Source organism: Mixophyes fleayi, chromosome 4 (genome assembly GCF_038048845.1).
Source record: "Mixophyes fleayi isolate aMixFle1 chromosome 4, aMixFle1.hap1, whole genome shotgun sequence".
In the NCBI taxonomy this organism is placed as follows: Eukaryota; Metazoa; Chordata; class Amphibia; order Anura; family Limnodynastidae; genus Mixophyes; species Mixophyes fleayi.
This window is the reverse complement of record NC_134405.1, coordinates 204,546,272-204,573,983: the sequence shown is the minus strand read 5'-3', so window position 1 is coordinate 204,573,983 and position 27,712 is coordinate 204,546,272. Positions and strand designations below refer to the sequence as shown.

General features: G+C 41.0%; 1 protein-coding gene across 1 annotated transcript in view; it reads right to left on the bottom strand.

Moving 5' to 3' along the window:
• Positions 1–8,444: 8,444 nt before the first annotated feature.
• The window catches only part of FAM193B (family with sequence similarity 193 member B), a 52,648-nt gene continuing 33,380 nt past the window's right edge, over positions 8,445–27,712 (bottom strand). The window contains 8 exon segments of the mRNA XM_075209166.1: positions 8,445–9,947; positions 10,413–10,488; positions 10,669–11,536; positions 19,305–19,532; positions 26,071–26,284; positions 26,600–26,948; positions 27,046–27,084; positions 27,087–27,227. Of these exon segments, the coding sequence (XP_075065267.1) occupies positions 9,851–9,947; positions 10,413–10,488; positions 10,669–11,536; positions 19,305–19,532; positions 26,071–26,284; positions 26,600–26,948; positions 27,046–27,084; positions 27,087–27,227 (2,012 nt within the window). The 3' untranslated portion in view covers positions 8,445–9,850.

Below are 27,712 nucleotides of genomic sequence, written 5' to 3'. Positions count from 1 at the left end.
GCTCTTCAAGGAGACGCATCACTATTATAAAAAAAAATAGGTAAAGTCCCTTAACAAGAATATTTTGAAACAATCATCCTTTTTATGGTAATAAGGCAAACAAATAAAGAGAAAATTAACAATATACAGGGCATAGTAATAACAAATGGTTGACCTTGAGAGTTTGCTAGCAATTTTCCTAACAATCATAAAATGACATAAATCCATAGGATACATTGAGTCTTATCATTTGTGTATGAATACCCAGTCAAGTGGCTGCATCTATGTCTAAGTTAGCTATATGGATAGTCACATTGGATAGAGCCAGCCATATGATGCTAAGGATAGATAGATCCTATGGGGCACAGTTAGGTTGGCTGATGCAGGTTTAAATCACTGTTAAATCACTGTTATCATAAGATTGCAGAATTCCTAATTAACATTTTATAGATTAACATCAGATATGGGTCAATATTAGTGGTTGTTTTGGTTTGGAGGCTCCTGAAGCAGATCCTAATTAAAAGGCCAAATACTTTCACAAACCTTATCTGGGGTATGATCCTAAACACCAAATTGTTGATCTATCACTTTCTGGTTGAGTGACCATTTTTTGGGGGGCAAGACAACACATGGGGTAGTACAGAAAAAAACCAATCCAACATGCTAGGTCAAGTGTAACCAGGTAGTTCCACTTTTCAGTACATTTTTTAACTGTGAGAATCCCTTGCCCGGTACACTCATTATCTGTGGTGTTGGGGTCCGTGATAAAAGCATATATAGGGCTTAGTTTCTGCTTAGATCGTATCAACACCTGTTGAACCTGTCAATAGTCATCACATAGGTGCATTAAAAAGTTATTACATAGGTGGCCTGAATGTGTGTGACGATGCAGCAAAAGGCGGTGTCCACAAAAGCTCTGCTGCGACCTACTCACAAATCAGACTCTCCATCCAAAGGTGTAGAGGAAGGGTATTCTAGGGGAGCGATCACACAATACCCATAAGGGGACTAAATGTTTTTGTGGTTTTTTAAAAAAAAAGAATTTATCAAAATATGGATATAACCTTTAATCCACTTATGCTCCATTTCCAAGCAGTTGACCGTGGAGAGATAAGGGGGTGACGTCATTACTCTTGGGCTCAATGACTCCAATTACAAAAGTTCTACGTGTGCACACCTCCCCTTTTCTATAGGCTGGCACCCCTATCTTCATGTGAACTCACAGTGCCAGAGGGCTCAGTCAATACTTTTCAACAAAGTGCTTCCATTCAGCTCTGCTGATGGAGATGTGGATGGATTGATTCCACCTTATCTGCAAGCTGACAGCACAATGCAGATAACAGGTGCAATACTCGCCCTTTGCCACATGGGATGGGGCAGTTGAAAAAGAGGGTAGAGTTGTCCAAAACTGTACAAGTATATATTACAAAGGATAGCACACCCTGTAATTTGAGGCCATTAAAAGTCATCTTGAGTTTCTGTGTCCTCTATAAGGGTCTACATCTTTTTGATTTATATTGTCACAGAACTTCTTTGTGCCTTCTAATGTGCTTATATTCATAGACTTTTGGGTAATTTTTTTTATTGTCAGTTCCAACCACATTTGATGGTACTACCTGCATTTGTAAGGGTCATACTGAATTAGCAGATTAGAGGTCTAGCAGCTGCTACATAGTACTAGGATGACATGTACCTTCGCAAGGGCACATTTTTCAGTCTTCGGTGCCTGTGTACCATGGCCATAGAGCCGGGTGTTTGGATCAAGTGCCCATATTTGCCAGTGAAACTTTTAGCTTTCTCTATATAAAGTGACTATTCAATCTCTCTACTGCACCTGAACACTAGGAGGTATATTTACTAAACTGCGGGCTTGAAAAAGAGGAGATGTTGCCTATAGCAGCCAATCTGATTCTAGCTGCCATTTTGTAGAATGTACTAATTAAATAACTAGAATCTGATTGGTTGCTATAGGCAACATCTCCATTTTTTTTTCAAACCCAGTTTAGTAAACACACCCCCAGGTCTGTTTAGTAATTAGTATTGTCTACATAAGTTGCTTGGATATATCTCTATACTGGATCAGACTAGGGCCAGAAAAAAGGTAATTTACCTGGATAGGAATCAGGCTTCCACATGTACTAAGCTAGTTGCTATGCCTGTACCCTTTTTGCAATTTTTGAGGATACGTAGTAGATGAAGTGGTTAAATTATGCGAAGAAAAAAAAAAAGTCAAAATACCAAACGGGGGTGAATACTTTTTATAGCCAACATTGACAGGTTTCTTTATGGATAATGCTCATCTATATAAAGACAAATAGCTTTTTCTATTCCTATATTGTCCTGACTTCTAGGTGCAGATAAAGGTCATTTGGCAGGAAAGGATCTATCCTGCTCTACAATTACTATCCCTGTATCAGACCGGATACCTTCTGGCAAAAAAGGTCCTTTAGCTGTACGGGATTTATCCTTCTCTACATGTACTCCCAACTGGGTATAAATGTTTGCCTTAAAATTACCTCATTTGTTTTCATTGTTTTATTCATCATTATAAATTAAAATTATACTTTGAGTATAATTTAACTGATGAAAGTAACCTTTTAGTCTGTTGACTGTAACCCCTAAAGGTACACGCACCACTGCCCTAGAGTGTATGAACTAGTTGCATTTTCCCAGTGACAGATATTGCAACATATGCATAAAGAAAGATCAGCGCAATTAATAGGATATTTAATGGAACAATAAAGGCACAATAAGCTTAACCAGTAGCCTACATGCGACAATGAAAGGCAAAATGGGTGTGTTGTCAACCTACAATCCTTCCCCATGGCAACTTGGTGGTATCACCATGTGGTGCTTTCGATTCCATATACTCCCAGCTAACCCATCATTTTTTAATTGTGTTATACAGTAATAATGCCTATTGATATTAACCTACTACAGTAAAGTATGTATTCTAAACAGCACCTACTAAGTGTCAACCTGGTTCTTAACATCAATAACTATATTTTGTATACATATTTTGTTTAATATTTTGATTAGAGTTTTGTGGCGTTTGTAGATTTGCTCTTAGCTGCCATTTTTTATACACGAAATCACATGTAAAGCACTGGTACAGGATATGCTAGTATTCTGGGTTTTCAAATATCAAATTATTGAGGAGTCTGTTCAGTAGAAACATAATTGCCAATTACTGAACACAAAAATATCTAGGGTATGGTTATCATCTCAGGTGTCATACAAAGCACAAAGGGGCACATTTACGAGGAGTCGTATAAATTGCCCATAAAGTATCATTTGTTAGCACTGCAATAAAATAAAATAACAGAGCAGTTTATAAATCAGTGGCTGTCATGGCGAAGATTGATTTGCAATGAGACATCTTCCAGTGCAGTAGCAAAAGACTACACTTTTGGGTTCTGTCCCGACTGCATTCTCTGTGCAGGTGCAGCTTTAGGCCAGGGCATGTGTCCACGCTGAACAGAAAGGAGAGAAAAAAAAATCATTACCTAGATAAGAGCTGCCAACGCCATCCGCAGATGGAAATTGTTATTGGAGACAAGCCTTGAAAAGCGAAGCTTTTTGGAACATGTTAAACTGACCCATTTCGTCATCCCCATAGAGAACTATGGGTACAGCTGTAGTGATGGACAATTTAGTGAACACCAGAGATATCTGTATCTCTAGCATTAAACTGAAATAAACTACAAAACTTAAATTTGCCACAATCCTGCGAAAACAGAATTTTTTTTCAGAATGTAAGGCTAAGCAGGCCTTCATGGCTACAATCTGAAACCAAAATGCCATAGCAAGCAGTTTTACAGGAGGAAATGTAAGACTTTTTGGTTACTACTGAGCTGCGGAGTGCTATAAACAAGATAAAATAATTTTCCTCCAGTGTATGGCTGCAATGCAGTTTAGGACATAAGGTATTTACATTTACCAAATATTACCATTTCCCACAACAATCACAGGCATTAAATAATACATAATCACATTTAACAAATAGACCTCATTTTCCACAAACAGCCCACAATCAATAAATAAGCTCCCAAACCACCCCAGCATTAAAAGGTCCAATTACCCCATTAAAAATTCATAGGCCCCACTATTAATTTAAATTGCCCCACCATCACCTCACAAATAAAATAGCACCCAATAATTAGACGACCCCCCCCACACACGCACACACACTACATTCGTACGCCGACACGCACGCTACATTCCTACGCCGACACACGCATGCACGCTACATTCCTACGCCGACACACACACACTTCTACATTCATACGCCGACAGACAGACACACACACCTACATTCATACGCCGACACACGCGCGCGCACTACATTCATACGCCGACACACGCGCGCGCACTACATTCCTACGCCGACACGCGCGCGCACACACTACATTCATACGCCTACACACGCGCGCGCGCACTACATTCCTACGCCGACACACGCGCTACATTCATACGCCGACACACACGCGCGCACTACATTCATACGCCGACACACACGCGCGCACTACATTCCTACGCCGACACACACACTTCTACATTCATACGCCGACACACACGCACGCTACATTCATAAGCCGACACACACACGCACGCTACATTCATAAGCCGACACACACACGCGCACGCTACATTCCTACGCCGACACGCACACACACTTCTACATTCATACGCCGACACACACGCGCGCTTCTACATTCATACGCCGTCACACACGCGCGCGCTTCTACATTCAAATGCCGACACGCGCGCGCGCTACATTCATACGCCGACACGCGCGCGCGCTACATTCATACGCCGACACGCGCGCGCGCTACATTCATACGCCGACACGCGCGCGCGCTACATTCATACGCAGACACGCGCGCGCACTACATTCATACGCCGACACGCGCGCGCACTACATTCATACGCCGACACGCGCGCGCACTACATTCATACGCCGACACGCGCGCGCACTACATTCATACGCCGACACGCGCGCGCACTACATTCATACGCCGACACGCGCGCGCACTACATTCATACGCCGACACGCGCGCGCACTACATTCATACGCCGACACGCGCGCGCACTACATTCATACGCCGACACGCGCGCGCACTACATTCATACGCCGACACGCGCGCGCACTACATTCATGCGCGCGCACTACATTCATGCGCGCGCACTACATTCATACGCTGACGCGCGCACGCCATTCATACGCTGACGCGCGCACCGCCATTCATACGCCGAGACGCGCGCGCACTACATTCATACGCCGAGACGCGCGCGCGCGCACTACATTCATGCGCGCGCGCACTACATTCATGCGCGCGCGCACTACATTCATACGCCGACACGCGCGCGCACTACATTCATACGCCGACACGCGCGCGCACTACATTCATGCGCGCGCACTACATTCATACGCCGACACGCGCGCGCACTACATTCATGCGCGCGCACTACATTCATACGCCGACGCGCGCACTACATTCATACGCCGACGCGCGCACGCACTACATTCATACGCCGACGCTACATTCATACGCCGACACACGCACGCTACATTCATACGCCGACACACGCACGCTACATTCATACGCCGACACACGCACGCTACATTCATACGCCGACACACGCACGCTACATTCATACGCCGACACACGCACGCTACATTCATACGCCGACACACGCACGCTACATTCATACGCCGACACACACGCACACTACATTCATATGCCGACACACGCGCACACTATTCATATGCTGAGACAGACACACACACACACAATGCCTCAGTTTTTTTTGACACACATCCAATTACATCAGTTTTTAGGGGAACTTTGGAACCCAGACATTCACACATCCCATCTACTGAACTCACGATAGTAGTAGATCAAAATTGCAGTACCTGTGAATCCACCTGTTCTTTATTCCTACCATACCTCCCTTACATTGGGCAAGGCTTTAAAACGTGTTTATCTTCATCAGAAGAACAAAGATTATTAGGGCAAATGGCTGAGGATGGACAATATATATATATAATTTTGTATAGGCCAAAGACTGTATACAGACTGTTAGCCAAGAAGGGTATGCGGCACAATAATTTGCAAAAACTATAAAACACGCAAAAAAAATTAAAAAGTCATTTGTAGAGTTTGCTCAGCTTTCAGACAGATGGCAAGAAGCCATGGGAAGACACTTCTTTTAGTCACATTCCAATGAAAGACATTGACAGTACACACCAACATGCCTCCTTGGAATGCTCAGAAATGGGCACAATGGTCTGATCTTCATGGCGAAAAACAAACTAAAAGTGAAAAAAAAATAATTGTTTCCTAACCTCGTTGACTGCAAATATTGTGACTCACGGCTCAGCATATTAGAAAGTTACCGATTTTGCTTTGGAATGTTTCTTTTGTACAATTCTTTTGGGATAAACAAACTAAACATGTATTGCTTTGTAGTTCTAAGAGAGGGTCCTAGTTCTGTTACAAATATAATTGAAACAGAATGCGTTCAGAATGGGTGGACCTTCTACCTATGCATGTATAGTATTATACTGCACTCTTGATGTACAGATTGGAAATTTGATTGGAAGCAATATACTTTCTGCGACTATCAGCCAATTAGGTCAAAACCAGACAAGGATGTGAAATTGCATTGGGTATGGGAACCTGTAACAATAGTGGAACATCAAATATATTATATATGGTGAATGTTACTAGATTTTAAAACTGTAGCCTTATGTATTTTTAACTGTAGCTTGCTTTTAAAGGGGATGTCCAGCAGTGGCAATAAATATTACAAGTAGCTAGCTTCCCTAGCAAAGGTATATACAGTTGGTGAAATAAGTATTGAACACATCAACATTTTTTCTCAGTGAATATATATTTAATGTGGCTATTGTAATGAAATTTATACCAAATGCCAGCAACAGCCCTTGCAATACCTACATGCAAAGAATGGATGTCTATAATTTAAGTTTTGTGTAATAATGTGAAATGACACAGGGAAAAAGTATTGAACACATGAAGAATGGAAGGTGCAAAAAGGCATGGAAAGCCAAGACACCAGCTGAAATCTATCAGTAATTAGAAAGCAATCCTACCAGCTGGTTCAGCCACAACTGATGGCCTATAAAAAGGTGTCTAAGGTGTCACACAAGAAACATCTCACGATGGGTAAAAACAAAGAGCTCTCTCCAGACCTTTGCTACCTTATTGTTGCAAAACATACTGATGGCATTGATTACAGAAGGATTTCTAAACTGCTGAATGTTCTTGCGAGCACTGTTGGGGCCATAATCCCAAAGTGGAAAGATAATAATTTCACAATAAAACGGCCACAACCAGGTACACCTCAAGATTACTGACAGAGAAGTGAATTTTTTTTTATCAGAAGTGTTGTCCAAGAACCAAGGACTACTTGTGGAGAGCTTCAGAAAGACATGGAATTAGCAGGTACAATTGTGCCAAAGAAAACAATAATTCATGCACTCAACCGCCATGGCCTGTATGCACGCTCACTACGCAAGACTCCTTTGCTGAAGAAAAAAAAACCATGTTGAGGCTCGTTTAAAATTTGCTGCACAACATTTGGACAAGCCTGTGAAATACTGGGACAATATAGTGTGGTCAGATGAGAGCAAAATTGAACTCTTTGGATGCCATATTACACACCATGTTTGGAGGAGAAATGACACTGCACATCATCCCAAAAACACCATACCAACAGTGAAGTTTGGAGGTGGAATTATCATGGTGTGGGGCTGTATTTGTGCACATGGTACTGGCATACTGCATATAATTGAAGGAAGGATGAATGTAAAAATGTACAGAGAAATTCTTGATAAAAATCTGCTGCCATCTACCAGGATGCTGAAGATGAAACAAGGGAGTGCATTTCAGCAAGACAATGATCCCAAACACACAGCCAAGGACACTCAATTGGTTTAATAGAAAGCAAATAAAGCTGCTTGAATGACCCAGCCAATCACCTGACTTAAATCCAGCTGAAAATCTATGGAAAGAACTAAAAAGTTCATATAAGGCAAAATCACACCTGAGCAAAGCATGCAACTAGTTTCTCCATACAGAAGGCGTCTTGAAGCTGTCAATACCAACATAGGCTTTTGTACAAAGTATTAAACTTTCAGGAAGAGTGTTCAATACTTTTTCCCTGTGTCATTTCACATTATTACACAAATCTTAAATTATAGACATCCATGGTTTGATTTCTTTGCATGTATGGATTTGCAAGGGCTGTTGCTGACATTTGGTGTAACTTTCATTATAATAGCCACATTAAATATGTATTCAGTGAGAAAAATGTTGGTGTACAATACTTATTTCACCCACTATAAAAATTATATATATATATTTTTTTTTACAGTGTTTCTGTGGATGTTGTTCTTATGGACATGTTACTAAATACAAAAAGGAGACAAGACTCAAATATACCTGTGTCCAAATATCATTTAATCTTTCTGAATGAAAGATTTTCACAGTATAAAAAAGTAAATAAAAACACAGCAAAGCCAATATACACTTGGCTAACAGAACATTAATAAAATCCAAATGTCGAATCCAGAGAATTGGACTTGCTTATCCACAAGGTCAGACTCATGGTTTATTCGAGCATAGCACCAGCTGTCAGATAAAAATACCAGGAACAAAAACAAAACAATAAAATGCAACATTATTACTTCTGTCTCACTCTACTGTAGCCAGATACATTATTTTGGTTGATAAAAAGATGCCAGGGAAATATATAGCAGATGATTTGGGACTATTAAAAGGGTGCACTAGTTAAAATGGTCAAGTACCTCCCCACTGCACCCTATTGGAGGCGTCACAAGATACACAGTAGAGAAACAAAAGTGATGCAAGAACTTGATGAGAGAGGATTTGCAGATGTAGGAATACAAGCAATTCAATTGAGGCTTCTGTTCCTTTGAGCCTACAGGACATTCAGTAATTTCTATCCATAGTTTTTCATCTAATGTTGTAAATCTCATTATGCATTAACTCCACTCTTCTCAAGAAATTATTCTTTACTGGTGCTTTATGACGTCTCATTTTGAAAGGGTACTTTATTAATCCATTGGATTTGTCAGGAAGAAGATCCATGTAGGGAACAAAATGGGCGTTTTCACCCACCACAGCAGTCCTGAATTTTATGAAGAGGCAAGGGGGGCAAGCTGTTGAATTTGCAAAGGTTCTCAATACTTGGAAGTGTCCACTTTGATTACTTGTTATTTGGGCTGAGGGTGGCCCATTTTTTTCACTGGACAGCACATGCTCCAGTTTATTAGTAAGTATGTGAACAAGCAGATTTATCTACAAAACGTGATCTGAACCAAACACTGTTAAAAAGTTTAACTCATCCTGATTTCATAAAAAATAAAAAACAGTTCACATCAGCGACAATGTTTTTACAGATCTCTTTTCCTTGGCTGTGTCCCTAATTAAAAAAAAAATAAAATGACATGTAGCGTTTGGACATTTAAGAACTGAGCACATTTATGCTATGTGAAAAGGTCATCCAAGCATCACAGTCTATAAGAAGTGTTTGTTTTTCTGAGAGGACATGCAGAGTCAGTAGTGTCATGCCTAGACTGGACAGTGATGCTGAAAGGGAGTAAGAGAGGCTTAGCTTCAACAGTGAGGGCAGACGGCCAGGCCTTTAAAACATATTTTGGTCATCTTTGCTGTAACAAAAAAAACAGTGTGGACGCTTTGTTAAAACCCAGCAAAACAAGTTTGCGAGTGAGCAAAATGGAGTGGAGAACCAGAGGGCAGAGGTATAAGATAAAACACGTCTGTTTGGAAGTTAAGAGGAAAATGTAGTAAGAGTGCAAGCATCACTGCGACGCGTTGGAAGTGGTTTTCTTCAGACTAAAGTTGGTCCAGTTAACAGCCACTTTCTGGCGTGTTTGCTTGGCAGAGTCCAGACAGAACCTAGGAAGGAACAAGATAAGGATATGATGCTGGTAGGAGAGATTTTATTTCTATTTACTTGCAACAATCTACTACATCAGTAATGGGTGGCCCTCTGACCTTTCACCTGCAGCCCTCAGCTCCTTACCGCTTTGCTGGCAGGTTTGTTATAGTTTGCAAAACTTTCTTTTTTTAAATCCCTGCTTGTATGTTATTACAGATGTGTCTTTCTTGATTAAATGTGCGGTTTTAACTTATTATTGAGATTAGGGTAATGTGTAACCCTCTTGAAGATTAGAGGTCTACCCATGCAGCACCTGAAGTGTGTTAAATATCAATGTATCGAATGGCAAACTATTTCATATAATGGCATGTTGACACCCAATGGCCAGAGTGTAAACTGCAAGCAGTGAACGCTACATTATTAGCCAGAGGTTGTTGTCCTTGTATTGCTCCATATGAACTTAAAATTATCAACATGTTTACCTCTTAAAATACTCTACTTCTCGATCGGTCTCATCCATCTCCATACTGTCTAGATCCTTTGGAAGGAACACATCATCTAGGATAATAGAGACACATTATTGCAGAAGGCAATACATGGCTTTAAAAAAAACAAAAAAAAAAATCTGTTAGTTCATCACACAACATTTTATGCTACAATTCGAATTAAATATAGTACTGCAAGCTTTCCTTAACAAAAAAAAAAAAAAATTAGCATCAAGGCAATGTTGAAACATACCTACTGAGATACTGGGTTTGTCCATCTTGGTTCTACTTTTTCTGGATTTGCCTTTAGCTCCACTACTGGCTTTTACATTAGTCCTCTCAAATCCATCTGGCTCAGTCTTATCTTTTTCAGGCCTGAAATTAACAAAATTCACAGAATCTGGTCCTTGTCTTGAAATGTCCTCTGTTTTTTCAGGTAGGGGCCTCGGCTGCGTTTTTGCTCCTTGAGCAGTTATTTTGGCCACCATAGCCTCTCCACTAAAAGGCTCATACTTTCGTGTCTGGAGACTTTGTTTTTTGCTCTTTTTCATACTACTTCCAGCTATTAACTGTCCCTGAAGTCTCTGGTTTTCAGAGCTGCACAAAATCTTGCTGTCTGGGACAGAGGCAGAACTTTGCCCAGATTCTGAGCTTTTTGGAGATTGAACCCAGATCATACGAGAAAGATTAGGAACAGCACTTAGCCTTTTAACACCACCATTTTCTGCAGCATCAGAAGCAATATTATCCTCCTCCAGCAAGTTTGCATCCTGGCTCTTTAAGACATCAAGTGTAAGAGGGGACAAATCAAGATCAATCTCTTGGAGATCAGAACAACCATTAAGGTGTGAGAGCAGATTTTTCTGCTCCAGTACAGCTGCTTTTTTGGGAAAGTCATTGACATCAAGGTTTAGATCATAAACACTAAAGCTGGCTCTAATAGAGTCTTTGATGGTATTCTTTATCTCTTCTAGCCGACTGGTAAGGAAACTGTTTACCCGCTCCAGCTCAAGCTGAGGCCACTGGAACAACTTTTCCCCTGAAGATGGCACCCTCGTGTCTTCAACAGATGAACCATAAACGTCAGATGAGATCGGAGCACCAGCCTCCTGGAGGGCCTTCTATGCAATAAAAATAAAAAACAAAACCATGTATTAAATTAAGATTCATTTAAACACTGAATACATTCCTCATGAACTGTCATTTCATAGCCCATAATCAACATAACTGTAGTGTGCCTTGTGTAGTGGGAACAATTGCTACTACTCAAGTACATTAATGAGCACAATGGCTAGTGTCTGCCAATCATGCACTCTGTAAAAGCAAACAGAAAATGGTCTTGAAGTAATAGTCACTCACTTAGGCTGGGTGCACACTACAGAAAATTAGTTCCGATGCCATTTCTGTATTTTACCAACAACTGGGGGGGGATTTATGGAGTACTGATTTGGAATCCTGGAGTTCCAACTTGTCAGCAGTGGCGGCCCTATGGATAGACCTGTTCAAAAAGTGTTGTTCAGTACTACATTAAAGTCTCTGACAAGAATAAGGGAACATTATAGTTGCCAGAGATAGGCTCATCAAGTTTGTTAAAAATGCGTTTTGATTTTGGTTGGTGGCTTAAGCTGGGTACACACTACAGAAATTTCGACCAGCTTTTTATGCCGAGCGATTTTACATGCGATCGATGGTCTGATCGCTCGGTCCATGGACTGCATACACACTAGCCTTGTTTAGGACGATAAAGGGAAGAGCGACTTTTTACAGCCATGTTGTCGTGAGCAATGACTAATTTCGTACTCACTGTTGCCGATCAGTCGGAAGTTTATACACACTACACAGCGGAAACGAGATTGGAACGAAAATATTAAACAGTACGACCAACCAAATGAGGCGATAATCGTCCATTTGGGCAGACTTTCGACCATCGTGTCACTGCACACACTGACCCGACTTTTGAACGAGCGGTCGTATGTCGGCTGTTTGAGCCGATTATTGGACGAAAACAGTGTAGTGTGTACCCAACTTTAGACATTAACTATAGTACATAGTTTGTTGCATAATTTGCCTACTAAAAAGGAAGTGGGCAACTTTGTCTTCATGGGAGTTGGTCAGATCAAATATTAGATGGCAGGCAAAGAATTTCTACTCTTTTAAACAAAAAAAACAAACAAAAAAAAGTGGGGAAAAACTGACTTTAAACAAATACTTTTCAGAGAGATTAAAGATGAGGACCGTTAAATTACAGAAAGGGTGTGAAAACACTAGGTAGTGTGGCTTTACTCAATTATTTCAAAAAAGAAATGTCTGTTTAATATCGTAGCATAAACACTAGCCCAAAGTATAAATCCTGACTTGAGAATTAGAACGTGGTTATAAATTAGAATTTTCAAATCTTTCAGTTTTAAAAATGTTATCTTTAAGTATAGTAAGGGTTCTCCCCTACTATACTTAAAGATAACAATTTTTTTAAAAGTACAACAGTGGGAAAATTTGTACACCACATTTGAGAAAAATCACAAAAGTAATTTACAAGGCTATTTATAGTCCTGTTTTGTATTGGACACTTATTTTAATGCATGTACATATATGTTCATAGAAAAAACAAGGAGGATCAAGGCAATAACAACAGACAACCAGTTTTCTGCCCATTGCGTGTTTTCTAGCAGTGTTTGGGTATTTTTATTGCTCTATAAATGTGATCCTCTATTTTTGGATTAGAATCTTGATCTGAGAAGGTACGGCTTAGAAAGTAGTGGATTATGCTTACTGATAATTCTTTTTTTCATAAACTCCATGACAGCCATATCTGAGTATATTTCAATTCCAAATTAAGCATAGACAGGTCACAAAAACGCCCCCCCCCGGAGGGTATAATGTAGCTCCTCCTCTTATCCTATGTCCGAATGACTTCTCAAGCTCTCCTCTGAAAGATATGAACAAAATATTACAAACATGGGCGGGAAGTTGAAATGCCATGGAGGCTTTTAAAAGGAAAAAGGAATCTGTAAGCATAATCCATTCTTTTCCTCTTCAATCCTCCATGGCAGCCATAACTCTGGGATGTACCAAACCAATACAATAGGGAGGGCCACACTAGAAATACAAACCCGCAATATATGCAGTTTCTGGATCCCTGTGGTGAATGAAGAACTTGGCAACTTTTGCTTATTGGCATGTTGTCCACTTGAAGAAACATGAATGTTATGGTCAATAGCTAGGATAATTCCCGGTGAAGGGAATATTCTTCCGCTATCTGAGAATTCTAATGAAGTTGTTCATCTGCTCTCATTTTCATGACATTTACATGATGACTTTTGTTGTTTCGTGACCAATTGCCTTACGCTACTTGTCCCTGAAGGTGAGCCCTCCGGCCTGTGGCAATGGCGTCTGTGGCAAGTATCATCCATGCTGGCTTCAAAAGAGACACTCCATTTGTCTAACTATGGGCTTAGCTACCAAATGAGGGATGTGGCATTTGACAGGGTGAAGACGTGATTCAGAAAAGCCTCGTGCCATCTTGCCCTCAGGATGGTCCTTATGGTGGAGAAAACATCCACAAGCCTGTTATTTATTGACGTTTGCCAATGACAGACATTTTGCGCTGTATTTCGTCTATCTGGACCCCCAGAAACTGCATCGGTTATGATGAAATGAGTTTTTGTGCATAATTCAGCCATGTTGTTCCAGGAAACTTATCACTTGCGCAATCTTGCAACCTACACTGCATTGTGAATTCCCCACCACAAGAATGCTGTCCAGAGAAGACCATATCTTGATTCATAGCTTCCGCACTCTGCTGCCATAAGACCGTATAAGACCTTGGTAAAAGTTCTTCATCACCAGATAAGTGAACTGAGTGTTGTCCCAGGATCCAGAATCTGAGTAAATTCCTGTGATGAACTGCAACAGAAATATAAAAATGGGCATCCTGAAGGTCTATGGATGTGAAAAAGCTTCCTTTGCAGACGACCGTGAGGATAGAATTCACACCCTCTTCAGATGCAGAATTGTACGTAAAGCCCCTGATGACTTTCTAACAAGGAAGAGTCTGGACTAGAAGTCTGTGCCTTATTCACCTGCAGGAGCAAAAGAAATTGCACTAGTCTCTATAAAAGTTTGCAGACTTTTTTTTTTTTTAAAGCTACCAAGTCTGGTCTGGTCAATGGAGCACTGGACTGAATAAAGAAGCTCCATCCCAAACCCATTTCTTACAATATCAAACACCCACTGATCTGTGGAGAGTGGGCACATATGTACGCATACTGTGAGATTATGCCCCCCTATTGGTGCCAATGAAGGCTAGTCCTAGCAATAGTCACTGAAGTTTCCTGATTTGACTCAGCATTGAGCCTAAAAGCCCCAAAGGACTATTTGGAAGTGTTAGGCATATTTTGTTTGCCATATACTTTCTCTGGCTTACAGCTTTTCACCTCTCTGAAGTGCTGTTGAGCAGAGTAAGAATATCTTATTATTGTGGAAAGCAGTTAGACCTAGTCCCAGAGGACATCATCTACAGAACTCTTCAAGCCACAGCTACGGAGGCCATTGTTCTTGCCGAAAAAGCAAATGGTATACAAAGATACTTCACAAACAAACAAAAAAAAAAAAAACAACTAGTCTATCCACATTATCTTGATGCTTTTCAACATGTGCTGTCTATTAACACTCTTGGAAATTTAAAGTGTCTCGCCCAATAACCTAAGTGGTCATGCCACAGATGCCATAGCCACACCCGATTTTAAAGTAAATCCAGAAGAAATATGACGTTTCTTAAAGCAACTGTCCATCTTCCTATCCAAGTGATCTCTGAGGGAACTCCCTTCTTCAATAGGAAGAGTAGTTCTGGATGACATGCTAGCTACAGATGTGTCTACTTTAGGGACCATGCTCCATTTCTGAGCTTCATCATTAAGAGGAAACATAGTCTAACATAATTAAGGTATGGTAATACTTATCCACTGGTGCCCATTCCTTAAAAAATTATTATTTCACAACTTAATGTACAGGGAAAACTACATTTTTTACTACGGACTTCAAAAAGGGATCTTTGCGTTTCTGTGAAAGCCTATTCCTGACCTAATCCTATAGACTTCTAAAAATGCTAAAGCAAGCTTTAGCCACATTGCCCAAATTAACCATTTTAGGTGACCAAGTTTCCCAAAGTCACTACTGGAGGAATAATCCACATCCACTGGGAATCACATTCTGACAAATATGTCCGCTAGATATATGCTTGTCTGGGAACTAGTTCTCTTTAACCTATGTATGGAACACAAATCTTCTTTAGCTACAAAAGCCTCTTTCATCCAAGCTATAAATTCCTTATTCTACTCTCGTGGCCGATTTCTTTCCTTGGGTTATGAACAGCATAAACTGCAAAAAACGCCTTCCAATTCATCCATTAAAAGGTTTTTCACAGCTCCACAAACATTATGCATCTTGCTTCCTTTTCGCTCTACAAGATGCTGAATAGATCTTAAATTACTGATCTCATTAAAGATATCATCAACAACGCAGCCCCCCTATCTTAAAGGCTTACTTAGTGTGGGTGCCTTTCGCCTATTGGGGGTCTGAATCAAGTTTTACCTCCTATCTAGGTCTACCAGAAAAATCACTGGAGGCCAATGCAAAACATTTCCCAGAGGCAGGGAAGCTGCTCTGTGCCTGCAATCAGCCAGGTGCTGCATCTTCTGCCCCAAATTCAAAATTACTACACCAGATCTGTTCCTGGAGGTAACAGACTGGTGTTCCTAGGTCACCAGCCCAGTTCTCAGCTTGCAGCAGAGACTGGTGTGTTATAGAGACCTGTAGAGGAAGTAATCTACCGACAAATAAATCAATCACTCCCTGCACTACCTATTACCAGAAACAGGAAAAGAGAAGAGGCGCTATATATTACCTGGGGTCTGTTTTTGCAGCCTGTCTACCTAAATTGGAAAGAGAATTTACCCAGACTTATGGATGCCATTGAGGATTGAAAAGGAAAAATAAGTTACTACTTGATCTCTTCAGTGTTTGAACAGATAGCCAAACCCAAAACCTTGCTGTACAAGTTTTAGCTAAAAGTTGTTCCATTTGAGGTGAGCAGGCCAGCTTATCTGTTTGTAGTACAGTGATGTCTGTACGGTGTAAAATAGACCAAAGGTGGCAAGCCAGAGAAAATAGTCATGATTTGGTCCACTTTTATATAAGTCCTCAGGTCGCCAGGCAAAGACTGAAGAGGCAGTAAGAAATATTCACTGAACAGAATAAGAGCACTACAAGAAGGTAATATTTCTCACCTTTATAAAAAAAATAAAAATGGAAATTAGCACTCCAGATGCACCCATTCTTCAGATGCTGACCACTGTCAGCCTGTGTTTCATTCAAAGCCTTCTGAATTGCTTTCAGTCTACGACTTTACCCTTATCATGCCTTGCCAAGGCAACACTAATGCCTGTGCAGCTTCCTCTGCCTATGGACTCTTGATGCTGCTCCTGCAAAACGCGTTCAGCCAGTGAGCACTCCCATAGAGTCTACCACACCACACTGAATCTTTTTTTTATTTTGTTCTTCTGCCTCAGTTTGGTCAGGAGCCATTGAAGCGATCATCTTCAAAGCTTCAGAATACCATCTTGACAATTACCCTAGTGGGCATATTCCTTGCAGGCATTTAGCTCGTGCTGTTCCAAAATGACTCAACTTAGCTGGAATACAGAAGTTTTCCTTCAAGTGGCCTCCAAAACATCATGCATAAAAGGGCAAAATTATGCAATAATCAAGCAATAGTTGACACCTTGATACTCATACACACACCCTTTATCTAACGAACTGCCTCTCCGTCTAACAATCTAGTTTACATTTTAATTGCCCTGCCACCAAACTCATAACATTTTATAAGCAATATTTTACTATTTATTATTTTTATTGTAGATTTGTAAGGCGCCACAGTCCTCTGCAGTGCCATACAGTAGGGATGACAAGGACATACATAAAACAAGAACAGATAAAGCAGACAAAATGAATGGAGACATGAAAACAAAGGGTATGGAGGACCCTGCTCATTAGAGAGCTTACGTTCTAAAGGGAAGAGGGCACAGCTGAAACAAGAGGAGCTAGTGTGGCTCAGAGTGGAGATTGGGATAGTTGTGAGGGTGAATTAGTGTGAATAGTGTTTGAGGATAAGGTCACTTCTAAAAAAAAAAATAAAAAAAAAAATAGATTAGTTTTCAAAGAGCATCTAAAGATTTGAAGGCTGTGGAAAAGTGTAATTGAGCATGGTAGGGAATTCCATAACTGGGGAGCAGCACAGAAGTCTTGTAAGCGAGAGTGAAAGGTGGTTATCAGAGACGAGACAAGGCGCAGGTCAGAGGTAGATCTAAGAGGGTGGGAGCGAGAGTATTTTGATATGAGATTTGAGATGTATGCAGGGGTAGTGTTGTTGAGGGCTTTTGTAGGTTGAGTAATTTGAATTTGATTCTGGAGGACACAGGGAGCCAGTGTAGGGATTTGCAAAGTGGTGTAGCAGATATGGAGCAGTGAGAGAGCAAGATCAGCCTTGCAGCAGCATTTAGAATGAATTGAAGTTTGGATATATGGGTGTCAGGAATGCCAGATAGCAGTAGGGTCACCTTAACTACTTTATGGGCCCCCAGGCAAAGCAGTGTACCGGGCCCCCTATATATATATATATATATATATATATATATATATATATATATATATATATATATATATATATATATATATATATATAGGGGCCCCCTTAACTTACCCTAAGTCTGATCCTCTTCTTTTTTCCGCGCCGCTGAGTCTCTTCTGCCCTCTTCCGTGCTGTGGTTGCAGTGAATGCTGGGCGTGACATCAAGCTCAGCATTCACGGCGAGCACAGCACGGAAGAGGGGACCAGGGAGGGAGCCGGATCACCGCTGATGTGACCGCAAGGTAAGTATTTTTTTTTTAGGATTCGGACGGGCCCCCCTTGCCTGCAGGGCCCCTGGGCACCTGCTCATCGTGCCCAATGGAAGAGACGGCCCTCGATAGCAGGAGGTTGCAATAGTCAAGACGGGAGATGAGAGAATGGATGAGTGGATAATTGATAATATATTTAAATTTAACCTGATGACGTGTGTGTAGGAGGGGAAAGCTCATTTATTAACATTGCATTTACGTGCCATTTACTGATTGGTTAATGTGGTTCAGTGCAAGTTTTGCACCTAGAGCCTGAAAAGCTTGCAATGCAGTTTTTATTGGGATTACTTTTGGTGTTTTTTTAACCTCACAGGTATCTACCACAACATTTTTGCTGGTTAACACAGTACTATATTTTTTGTTTGTTTACAATCCAGATAGATATAAGCACATTTCAAGATATACAAAAAACAGGATAAATTCTAAGTGTACAAATGAAAAATGAAATCAGAAAAAAAGCCTCAACTAACTGACCATATACGAGGGGAGAGTTTTACAGAGTTTAACAATTGAAACAAAACAATTCTAATCAGATATTTTCAAACCTGGTAGAGAATCAGGGAGGTTATGGGGAGGTGAGAGGCTCTCTTATAAAACCCACAAATTTCAGCTATTTAATTCCAACACATTCACATGTCCTAAATTATATACATTCACACTTATATAGACAGGTCTGAGTATTTCTTTATTACTGTGTTGTTTTTAGGTTTAGTTCTATGATGTGACTATTACAAGCCCATAAGCAAAGCCATATTCAAATCTAAAATTTAAAGGTTGCAGTGTATTTTAAAACCACAAACCTCATGTGTAATGAGTAGACCAAAGCATCGTAAGCGCATTTAAAGTAGCTGTGTAAATACACTCTCTCCTGCTTCATTTGTAAACACATCTAGTCTAGGCATCTAGTTTAGAAACATATTATAGTGCAGGACACACCTTTTTCTTCAGCTTATGTCGTGCTCTCTTGGCAGCTTTGTTGCTGCTGGTCGTCTTAGATTCAGTACTGTTGATAAAGTCTAGCAGTTCATCTACATCGCGGTGATCCACAGCTTGCTCCCCGGGAGGGTGTCTCTTCTGTGGGACCTCCTCTTTCCTCTTGGTCAAACGTGATCTAAGTTTTTCACGCATTTCTGGATAATTCCGACTTGTAGGGGCTGGAGGTGGCTGAAGAGACAAGACGACATTTTTAAGTTACAAAAAAAAATAAAATTCAGTTAGGAGTACCCTCTGCTAAAATTCCCATATATTTGACATCTGGAAGTGTTTTCCCAAGGACACCTACCAAACAGGACATGATCAGAATACAATGGAAATTATATAGAACTAATAAATTTAATTATTATACAGTATTTTGTAGAACACTAACATTTTTCGACAGAAAGTAAACAAGAATTGTGGGCTGCGTATACAGAAAAAAATAATAAAAAAATTTGATAATGACATTAAGATCCAAAACAAGGTAAACGGTACCAGGAAATGGATTATTTATAAACTAAAGACAATGTTGGGGACAAAAATGCTCAAAAATAGAGCTGAGAATTTCTTGCATAGTAAATATGAATGTCACATACCTATGCATTTAACCTTTAAAAAGCAAGGTGTTCTTTCTACAAAAAAAAACAAAATAAAAAATAAAGGAAAGTATATAATTCACTAACTCAAAGAAATTACTTATGTGTGAGGCATATAAAAGGTGGATTATATAGTCTTAATTATAGATAGAATGTTGAAGTAACAATATTAAAAGACTGGTCAATTGCCCCTCTATCCTGGCTACCTTGCAGGAAAAATGTGGCATCCTAACAGTTCGCCCCTTTGCTTATCTGCAAGTGAAACAATTTGTCAACTCCCTTCATACCCCAATATAATTAAGCCCCTGACTCCATTTGAGTCTGTGTGCACGACCCCATCTTGAATGGCATCATCTCTATAGTCATACTGGTGACCACTAAAGAGGATATAGAGCCTCCTTCAGGACATGGGCACTTTTAATAAATCTAACAATTAAATGCTCCTTCCTCTTATACCTTGTGACTGCCCGACCAAACTGCTCAGTTGAAGCCTCATGTTGCGCCGTCCCCAAGACGCACACAGATTACACCATTAAAGCCAGCTGTGCTAATCTCTGCCATTACCAGCTTTGCCAGTCTGGTGCCACAACTGTACCTGGACTCCTTCCTGTTTTACACTTTTAGGGTACAAGAGGCATCACCATTAGAGGCAACCAGTAAAAATTCTAGAAGCCTATTGCAATAGTTATTTGTATATCACGGATGATAATATATGCCACTGTGGTGGCAATGTCTAATTGAATCTGTATGGGATTTTCCTGTGACAGAAGGCAACCCTGAGCTATAGCGTTTAGCATTGCTCTTAATTCTAGAACACTAATCAGAAGCTTTTCAAGAACGGACAGTGAAAGGAGACAGCATCACAACACTATGGACAAGCATCTGTTGTCCCAACTGTCCAATTTTATATAGCCACGGGACAGGCCCTGTTAATGCTGCCATCTCAAACCTCCAGAGGAGCAGTGTCCATCTGAGAGCCAATAGACACCCTACTAATCTGAGTATGTCCACCTGAACATGAGTGCTGAGTGTCCCGAGGATCATCCTGCCGAATGAATCCATCTGATACCTTAACGCAAACAGTTTTTGGGAAGATAACCCCCTTCCACTTTGTTATACCAACAGTGGAAGAAAATCACACCAGCTGTAAGTAATATGGGATTGGCTAACTGTATGGCAATTAAAGCTGGTCCACAGACAGAAAGGTAGAAAATCAATTTATGCCCTCACACAGGAATGTGAAGTGGAACTGAACCTGTGAAACCTAACAATCAGCAGATAGGAACACACAACTGCTTCTGCGGATGGGCAGAATGTCCATCATGCAGCATGTTATTTTGAGGACCTGGCTGATGGCATCTTATTGAAACATTCCTGCTGTTCCCAATGAGGAGGAGGTGCCAAAAACTGCTGAAGCAAATCCTGACCCGTGCCTTTACCACTACATGAAAAGGCCTGAAACCAAGAGTCCTGAGCAGATATACCAGTAGGAAATCTTCACCTGTTGTATAAGATATTAGCCATGCAAGTCAACCCCGAAAAGCCATCACCGTAAAAGAAAAGGACACAAAAGTAATTTTGACTCTGCATCTGCCTCCCAAGTATTGAGCCAATTGTCTCGGCATGCTGAGACCATCAAGATAAAATTCTGGTCCCCTGGTTTGATCCCCCAGATATACATATTCCTTCCAGATGTGAAACAAGGTTGCCATTACAGATCTATGCCACCCAGGCTGCAAGCCCGCAGAGTTGATTTGGACACTTTTCCGTGGTTTAGTTGACCCAATCTGAAGCTAAAAATGGATCACAGTAAAGCACCAACCACTAACAGGTTTAAGAATGGTAAAGACAGAAAGCTGAGACCATTCTGATGTGCTGTGGTATTCGTGGATAAGAATAGACATGGCATTAGACAATCGTGCTATAGAATCAACCCCCTATGTGGAATTTCCTTGTAACCTGCTCTGGTAAATGATAAAGTGTCCGATATCTGCATATTACCTAAATCTATGTACAGTTTGGGTCCCCGACTCGTACAGCATTTGTTTTGCGGAAAATAAGGAAGAAAAGAAACTGCTTATTCTTTCATTCTTTTAAACAGTTTCCTGCAAAAACTGCCGACTTCCCGGTGTCCTATATATAGTACCTGGGAACAGTCCACACCAAATCATCCACACCATGCCATCTTGTAGAGTCCTTAGTCAGTGAAGTGTTCTCTAGAATATTTCTAAGCAGAAGGAAACTCTTACAAAACCTTGTACAGTTTTAACCAGGCATATCGCCCAAACAGGTTCATCTTGTGGCATTGCTAAGAAAAGAATGGGGTAATCGACTGAAGTGAAATCAATGGAAGGACAGGTCCCTTCTCCTACAGCCAGTGGTTATGAAGCAAGTTGATTGGTAAACGCAGAACTAGACTGTGCTAATGCTTTAGCCCAGAATGGTTCCACCAAATCAGAGTTGATTCCAGCCAGTGCGTACGACAGCTGGCCTCCCAAAGGCATCTCTGTCTGACTGTCCACTTGGTCACAGCCCGATATTTTACATAAGTATGACAAGTCACAGATGAAGCCCCGCCATCCTAGACCTCCCTTTATTTTGCAGCGCAGCCAAGAAAGGACAAACAAAAGCAGAGTACACAATATAGAAAAGGAGATCAGGTATCAACAGACAGCAATAAACTCATCAGTAAATTGTGCAGAAATATACCACACTATCCCCAATGCAATCCCACTCCAGCTAGAACTACCTGCTGCTTGGGAAATAGAGGAGAGTTGTACTGCAGTGTCTGATCTAGACCAATATTCAGTGTATACCTGAAACCAGTCAGGTGGAGAGCACATTATGCTACCTGTACCTTCCCCAACACTCAGTATGCATAAACCTCTCTTTATCCAACCTGCTGCTGGGGAGACAGAGCTGGCAGCTGCACAGTCTATTCTACAGTATATTGATTTTCAGTACACACCTGAAACCAGTCAGGGGTGTGTGCAAATTATGCTACCTGTACTTCCCTTAAGGTCATAAATTTCTCTTTATCCAACCTGATGAGAAGAGTAGGAAAAAACAGCAGATACAGTATACACAATATGAAAAAGTGGAACAAGTATCAATAGATAAAACTCTGCAGAAATAAACCACACAAAAAAAAAAATCATACTGCTTGTACCTGCACCTCCCCCCAGGACCTCTCTTTATCCAGCCTGAGGGCTTAAAAAAAAAAAGAGGAAAAAAGCAGATGCAAAAGTACACACTATTGATAAATGAACCAGGTATCAATAAATCTCAGCAGAATGTGAACAGATATAGCACACAATCCCACTCTAGCTAGCAGTATTTGCCTGCTGCTGTAGAAACAGAGGAGAGTATATATAGCTAATGGTCATAGTGTCTGACCTTCACTACACACCTGAAGTTAGTCAGATGGGGCAGTGGATATTATGCTGCTTGTACCTGCACCTCTCACAGGATTCAGGCATATACCTCTCTTTATCCCCATCATAAGGAAAAGAGCAGGTAAAGAGGCTGCAGGGTTGCTGGCAAAGTGGTTTAGACTGATCTTCAGAACACAGCTGAAATCAGTCAGGGAGGAGGAGAATGATATGGTGCAGGTGTGTGTTTTTTTACACCTCTCCCCAGGACTCTGTAGCCCTAGACCTCTATCTAATATGAAAAGAAAAAAAAAAAAGAGTAGGAAACAGGCCGATAAAGTACACAATATTGAAAAGTGAACAAGGTAGCAATAGACAATAAAACTCAACAGAATCTGAGTAGAAAAATATTACATATTTCCAATACAATCCCACTACCTGCTGCTGAATAGACAGAGGATAGTAAATCAGTCAGGGGGATTTGCATAGCTCATGGCAGTGTCTAATCTTCAGTACACACCTGAAAATCAGTCAGAGAGGTGAGTGCATGATGCTGCTTGTACCTCCACCTCCCCCAGGACTCAGTTATATACCTCTCTTTATCACCATCATAAGGAAAAGAGCAGGTGAATAGGTAGCAGGGGTTACTGGCAAAGTGACTCATTTAGACTGACCTTCAGAACAGCTGAAATCAGTCAGGAAGAAGGTAAATGATATGGTGCAGAAGTCTTTTTTATTTATTTTTTATTTTACACCTCTCCCCAGGGCCCAGCACATCAGCAGACATGGTCCTAGAGGACAGCCCCCCTTGTGCTGCGACTGTGCCTAGTGGAGTTCTACCTTGTGATGAGGTGGCCCCACCTGATCCTGCTTCCCAAGTGGAGCCCTGGCTCTGCAGCGGCCAGGCCCCACCAGACCAGAAGCCAATCTTTTTAACATCTCCTTCCCGTTGCCGAGAAAAAGGACTTACCATGAAGCTCTGCTGATACATTCTGGTGCTGCTCTAGCTACCCAGCTACAACCTGCGTTGGAAGAGGAGCAGGGCCCCAGGAGAAATCCCACGCCGGGGAGTGGGGTTGTGGAAAACTGTGCAGACAACCCTGCAAGACTGCCTGCCCTTAAAATTTCAAATAAAAATAAATTAAAATAAACACCCTGTCCTGAGGGCACTCTAAATAAAAACTGACTTCCCTGCAGGAGGGGGAGGTATAAGAGGGAGGAGCATTTAATTGTTCAAATTATTTAAAGTGCCCATGTCCTGAAGGAGGCTCTATACCCCATGGTCCAGTGTCCCCCAGTGGATTATAGAGAAAAGTATATTATAGGTGGTACATGGTTTTTGCTGGGACTAGGGAGGATCAATGGCACCAAATCTGATCAATGCTGGAGAGGCTGTAGCGAGAGAGTAGCCTTAGTTCACATCTGGCAGTCCTACCCAAAGATCATCCGGTTTTGGGATTGTGTTCCTAGACTTATTAGTGATATTATTAAAGTCCCAACCTCTAAGTGCCTCTGGCCCTTCCTTCTTGTTACCACACAAGAGGCTTTGCATAAACACTCTGATAAAATCTCCATGCAAATTCTTAATACAGCTAGATGCTTCCTGAAAAGGAGCCCTTATATAAAATCTGCTACGTCGGAAAATCTCTGCATACCTAAATAATTAATCCAACAAATACACCCAAAACTGGTACAATTGATTCATTTATAGTAGTTTGTCCCACAAACAAGATTTTTCCATGGGCTTTTTGGGCCCTCTTCTGAAGGTTACAACCAAGCATTGATCTTTGTAGCTTATCATTCACCTATTAGCCGCCTCTTATGTTCTGAATGGCCACATATTTCGTCTCTCACAACCACCTCTTATCTGGCACAGTGTTGCACAGCTTTGTATTCTTACCAGGTAAGAGAAATTTGGGACAGTGATGTCCAATATTTGAAAAACAGTGTTTTTTGAGCGGTTAATAAAGCTCTTAGTCACACTTTAGTTCGTGTACCCCCCCCCCCCCCCCCCCCCCCCCCCCCCCCAATATAATCTGTTTGTCTCTTTTGGGACACCCTATGCAGAAACACATTAAGTAAAACTGTCAAATGCACAGGACAATGCTAATCATAATGTACCCTGGGCCAATTTTTGTGGGCGACAGTTTTCATAGTAGCTTTAAAACACATACAACCGCGCAAAATGGTTGTGCAATTTTGGACATGCCCTGGAAATATCTGCCAACTCATGTAGTAACATATCTTCCTGAATCTCCCCTATGACTTTAATGTGGGAGCTGGATTGCACTTCAGCTCACTTTATTGCAGTGCACTACAGCTCATCGCTATTACAATCTGATCATCCCTCTTCAAAAGAGCGCTAAGCAAAAGGAAGACTGGACGGATTGAATACACAAGTGATGTGACCTACAGCACAATCAGGCTTCATGTTACTGGAGGATTGACGGACAGATGTAGGGAAGGTGTTTTAAATGGGAGTGAAGGGAAGGGGGAGGATAATCCAAAAAATGGATACCCCCTTAATGTTTGCTGTAATGGCGAAGACAGGTTTTTTATGTTGCAAATTTGTTCTGTGAAAACTGTGGCCAAAGAAAGTAGCTCCCAAATACATTGAATTGCTCCATGCAGTTTCAAGAGTGGACAACCCTGTCAAAAACAGGAACAAGAAGGTATACACGTAAAGCAAACTTCTACCATCTTAAATGAACAACACGATTATTCCCATACTACTCTTCATAAAAGAAAGAGGTCTCTCACCGTGTTGTGGCCAAAGAACTCGCAGTAGCAACAGTCACAGAACTTGCCATCTCTCTGAGTGGTTGAGGAAGAAGTACATGATGAGCTACGCTCGGAGCTGCTGTCTTCATCTTCACCCAGACCCTCATCCCCTTCACAGGATTGCATGGCTGAGCAGCTTGAAACATTTGAACATTTGCGTCCTCTACATGTTGCATCCCTAAGGTATTAAAATCTGCATTAAGCACGACAGTTGCCCTCTTGCTTCTAATGCCCTATTTCAGCAACTTGACAATGCAACATAAATGCAATAAATAAGAAAGGCTACACTACACATTTAGCTGTACAGTTCATTCTAGAGTGCATAGTTTTTGTCCATTTAAGATACTAACCGATTGGCTTCTTGGAAAGCTCAAATTACTTAATAAATAAATTAATATAAGACAGCATAAAAATAAATTTTGGGAAAGTAAAACTGATAAAAGGAACAAGTCAGAGCTTTTTTCATCTACACTATAACCCACACTCTCTTTCATTACCTGGTAGTGGCCCAGAAGTGCTTCCTCCTTGAAGCGCATTGGCTGCACTACAATGTCCATTGCAAGGGTGGCTGCATGCAGAGAGCGATGGGAGAGGTTGATTGACTTTTAGGAGAGTTTGACTGGATGCTGTTAAATGACTTCCTCGGTGAGCTCCGGAGGTGTGGCAAACCGTGGCTTTACATGGCGTGGTGTGAGATGAGAGGCTTGTTGAGTAAGGGGTTGGGATGTTAGATGAGGAGAGGTGTGGAGGTGGAGGGCTGTGAGGTGATGTTGGCTGCTGTGACGAGAGTCCTGTTGGACTGTTCGGAGGAGCACTTGGATCCGTATGGTGATGATGCTCAAAAGAATAAGCTTCCCCTGCAAGAACAAAACTTATAAGATATAAATCATGCAGGATTATGTAAAAGGTACAAGTGTTGAAATCATGACAAAACTGTAAACACTTACTACACACCTGGGGATGATGGCCTATGGCACATGCTTTTGAATTGCTTGGAGATTTACAGAAGTTGAGTGAGGTAGGGAGAGTTCCTGTGGTTGCTCCAGATGAACTATACGGACACACCTTCAAACCAGAGTGCTTGAAAGGCTTGCTACCATGTTCCGGTGATAACGGAAGTCCGCTGCCTTTCTCCCCTGAGGAATAAATGTACTCAGTTCAGTAAGGTTAAACCAAAGTGTGTTTTCATGACTAAGGGAGAGGAAATTAAGGTTATGTTGCCGAGTTAGATGCATGTTGAATGTAATTTAAGGGGTAGAAAAAACCCCCAAAACAAAAAAATAACAAAAAAAAACCCACCCAAAAATATAGCATATTTACTCCTATATGCTGAGCTCTGCATCTGTAGCAATAACATCAGGCATACATATACACAGTCATGTCACAAGAAAGTTTGCCAACATTTGATTTGATTGGGAAAAACCACTCTTTTAGGCTTAGTTAAAAGTTTAATAAAAAATAATTAGAAAAACATCTATGTAATAATTCAAAATATAATACTCCTTCTCATGTATTAAAAGAAGCAAGAAATATCCAGACCAGGTAGGATTTGTTCAGGGGCGGCAGGCCTCGGATAATACGAGAAGAGTGCTTAATATTATAGAATGGTTCTCAGAGGCCC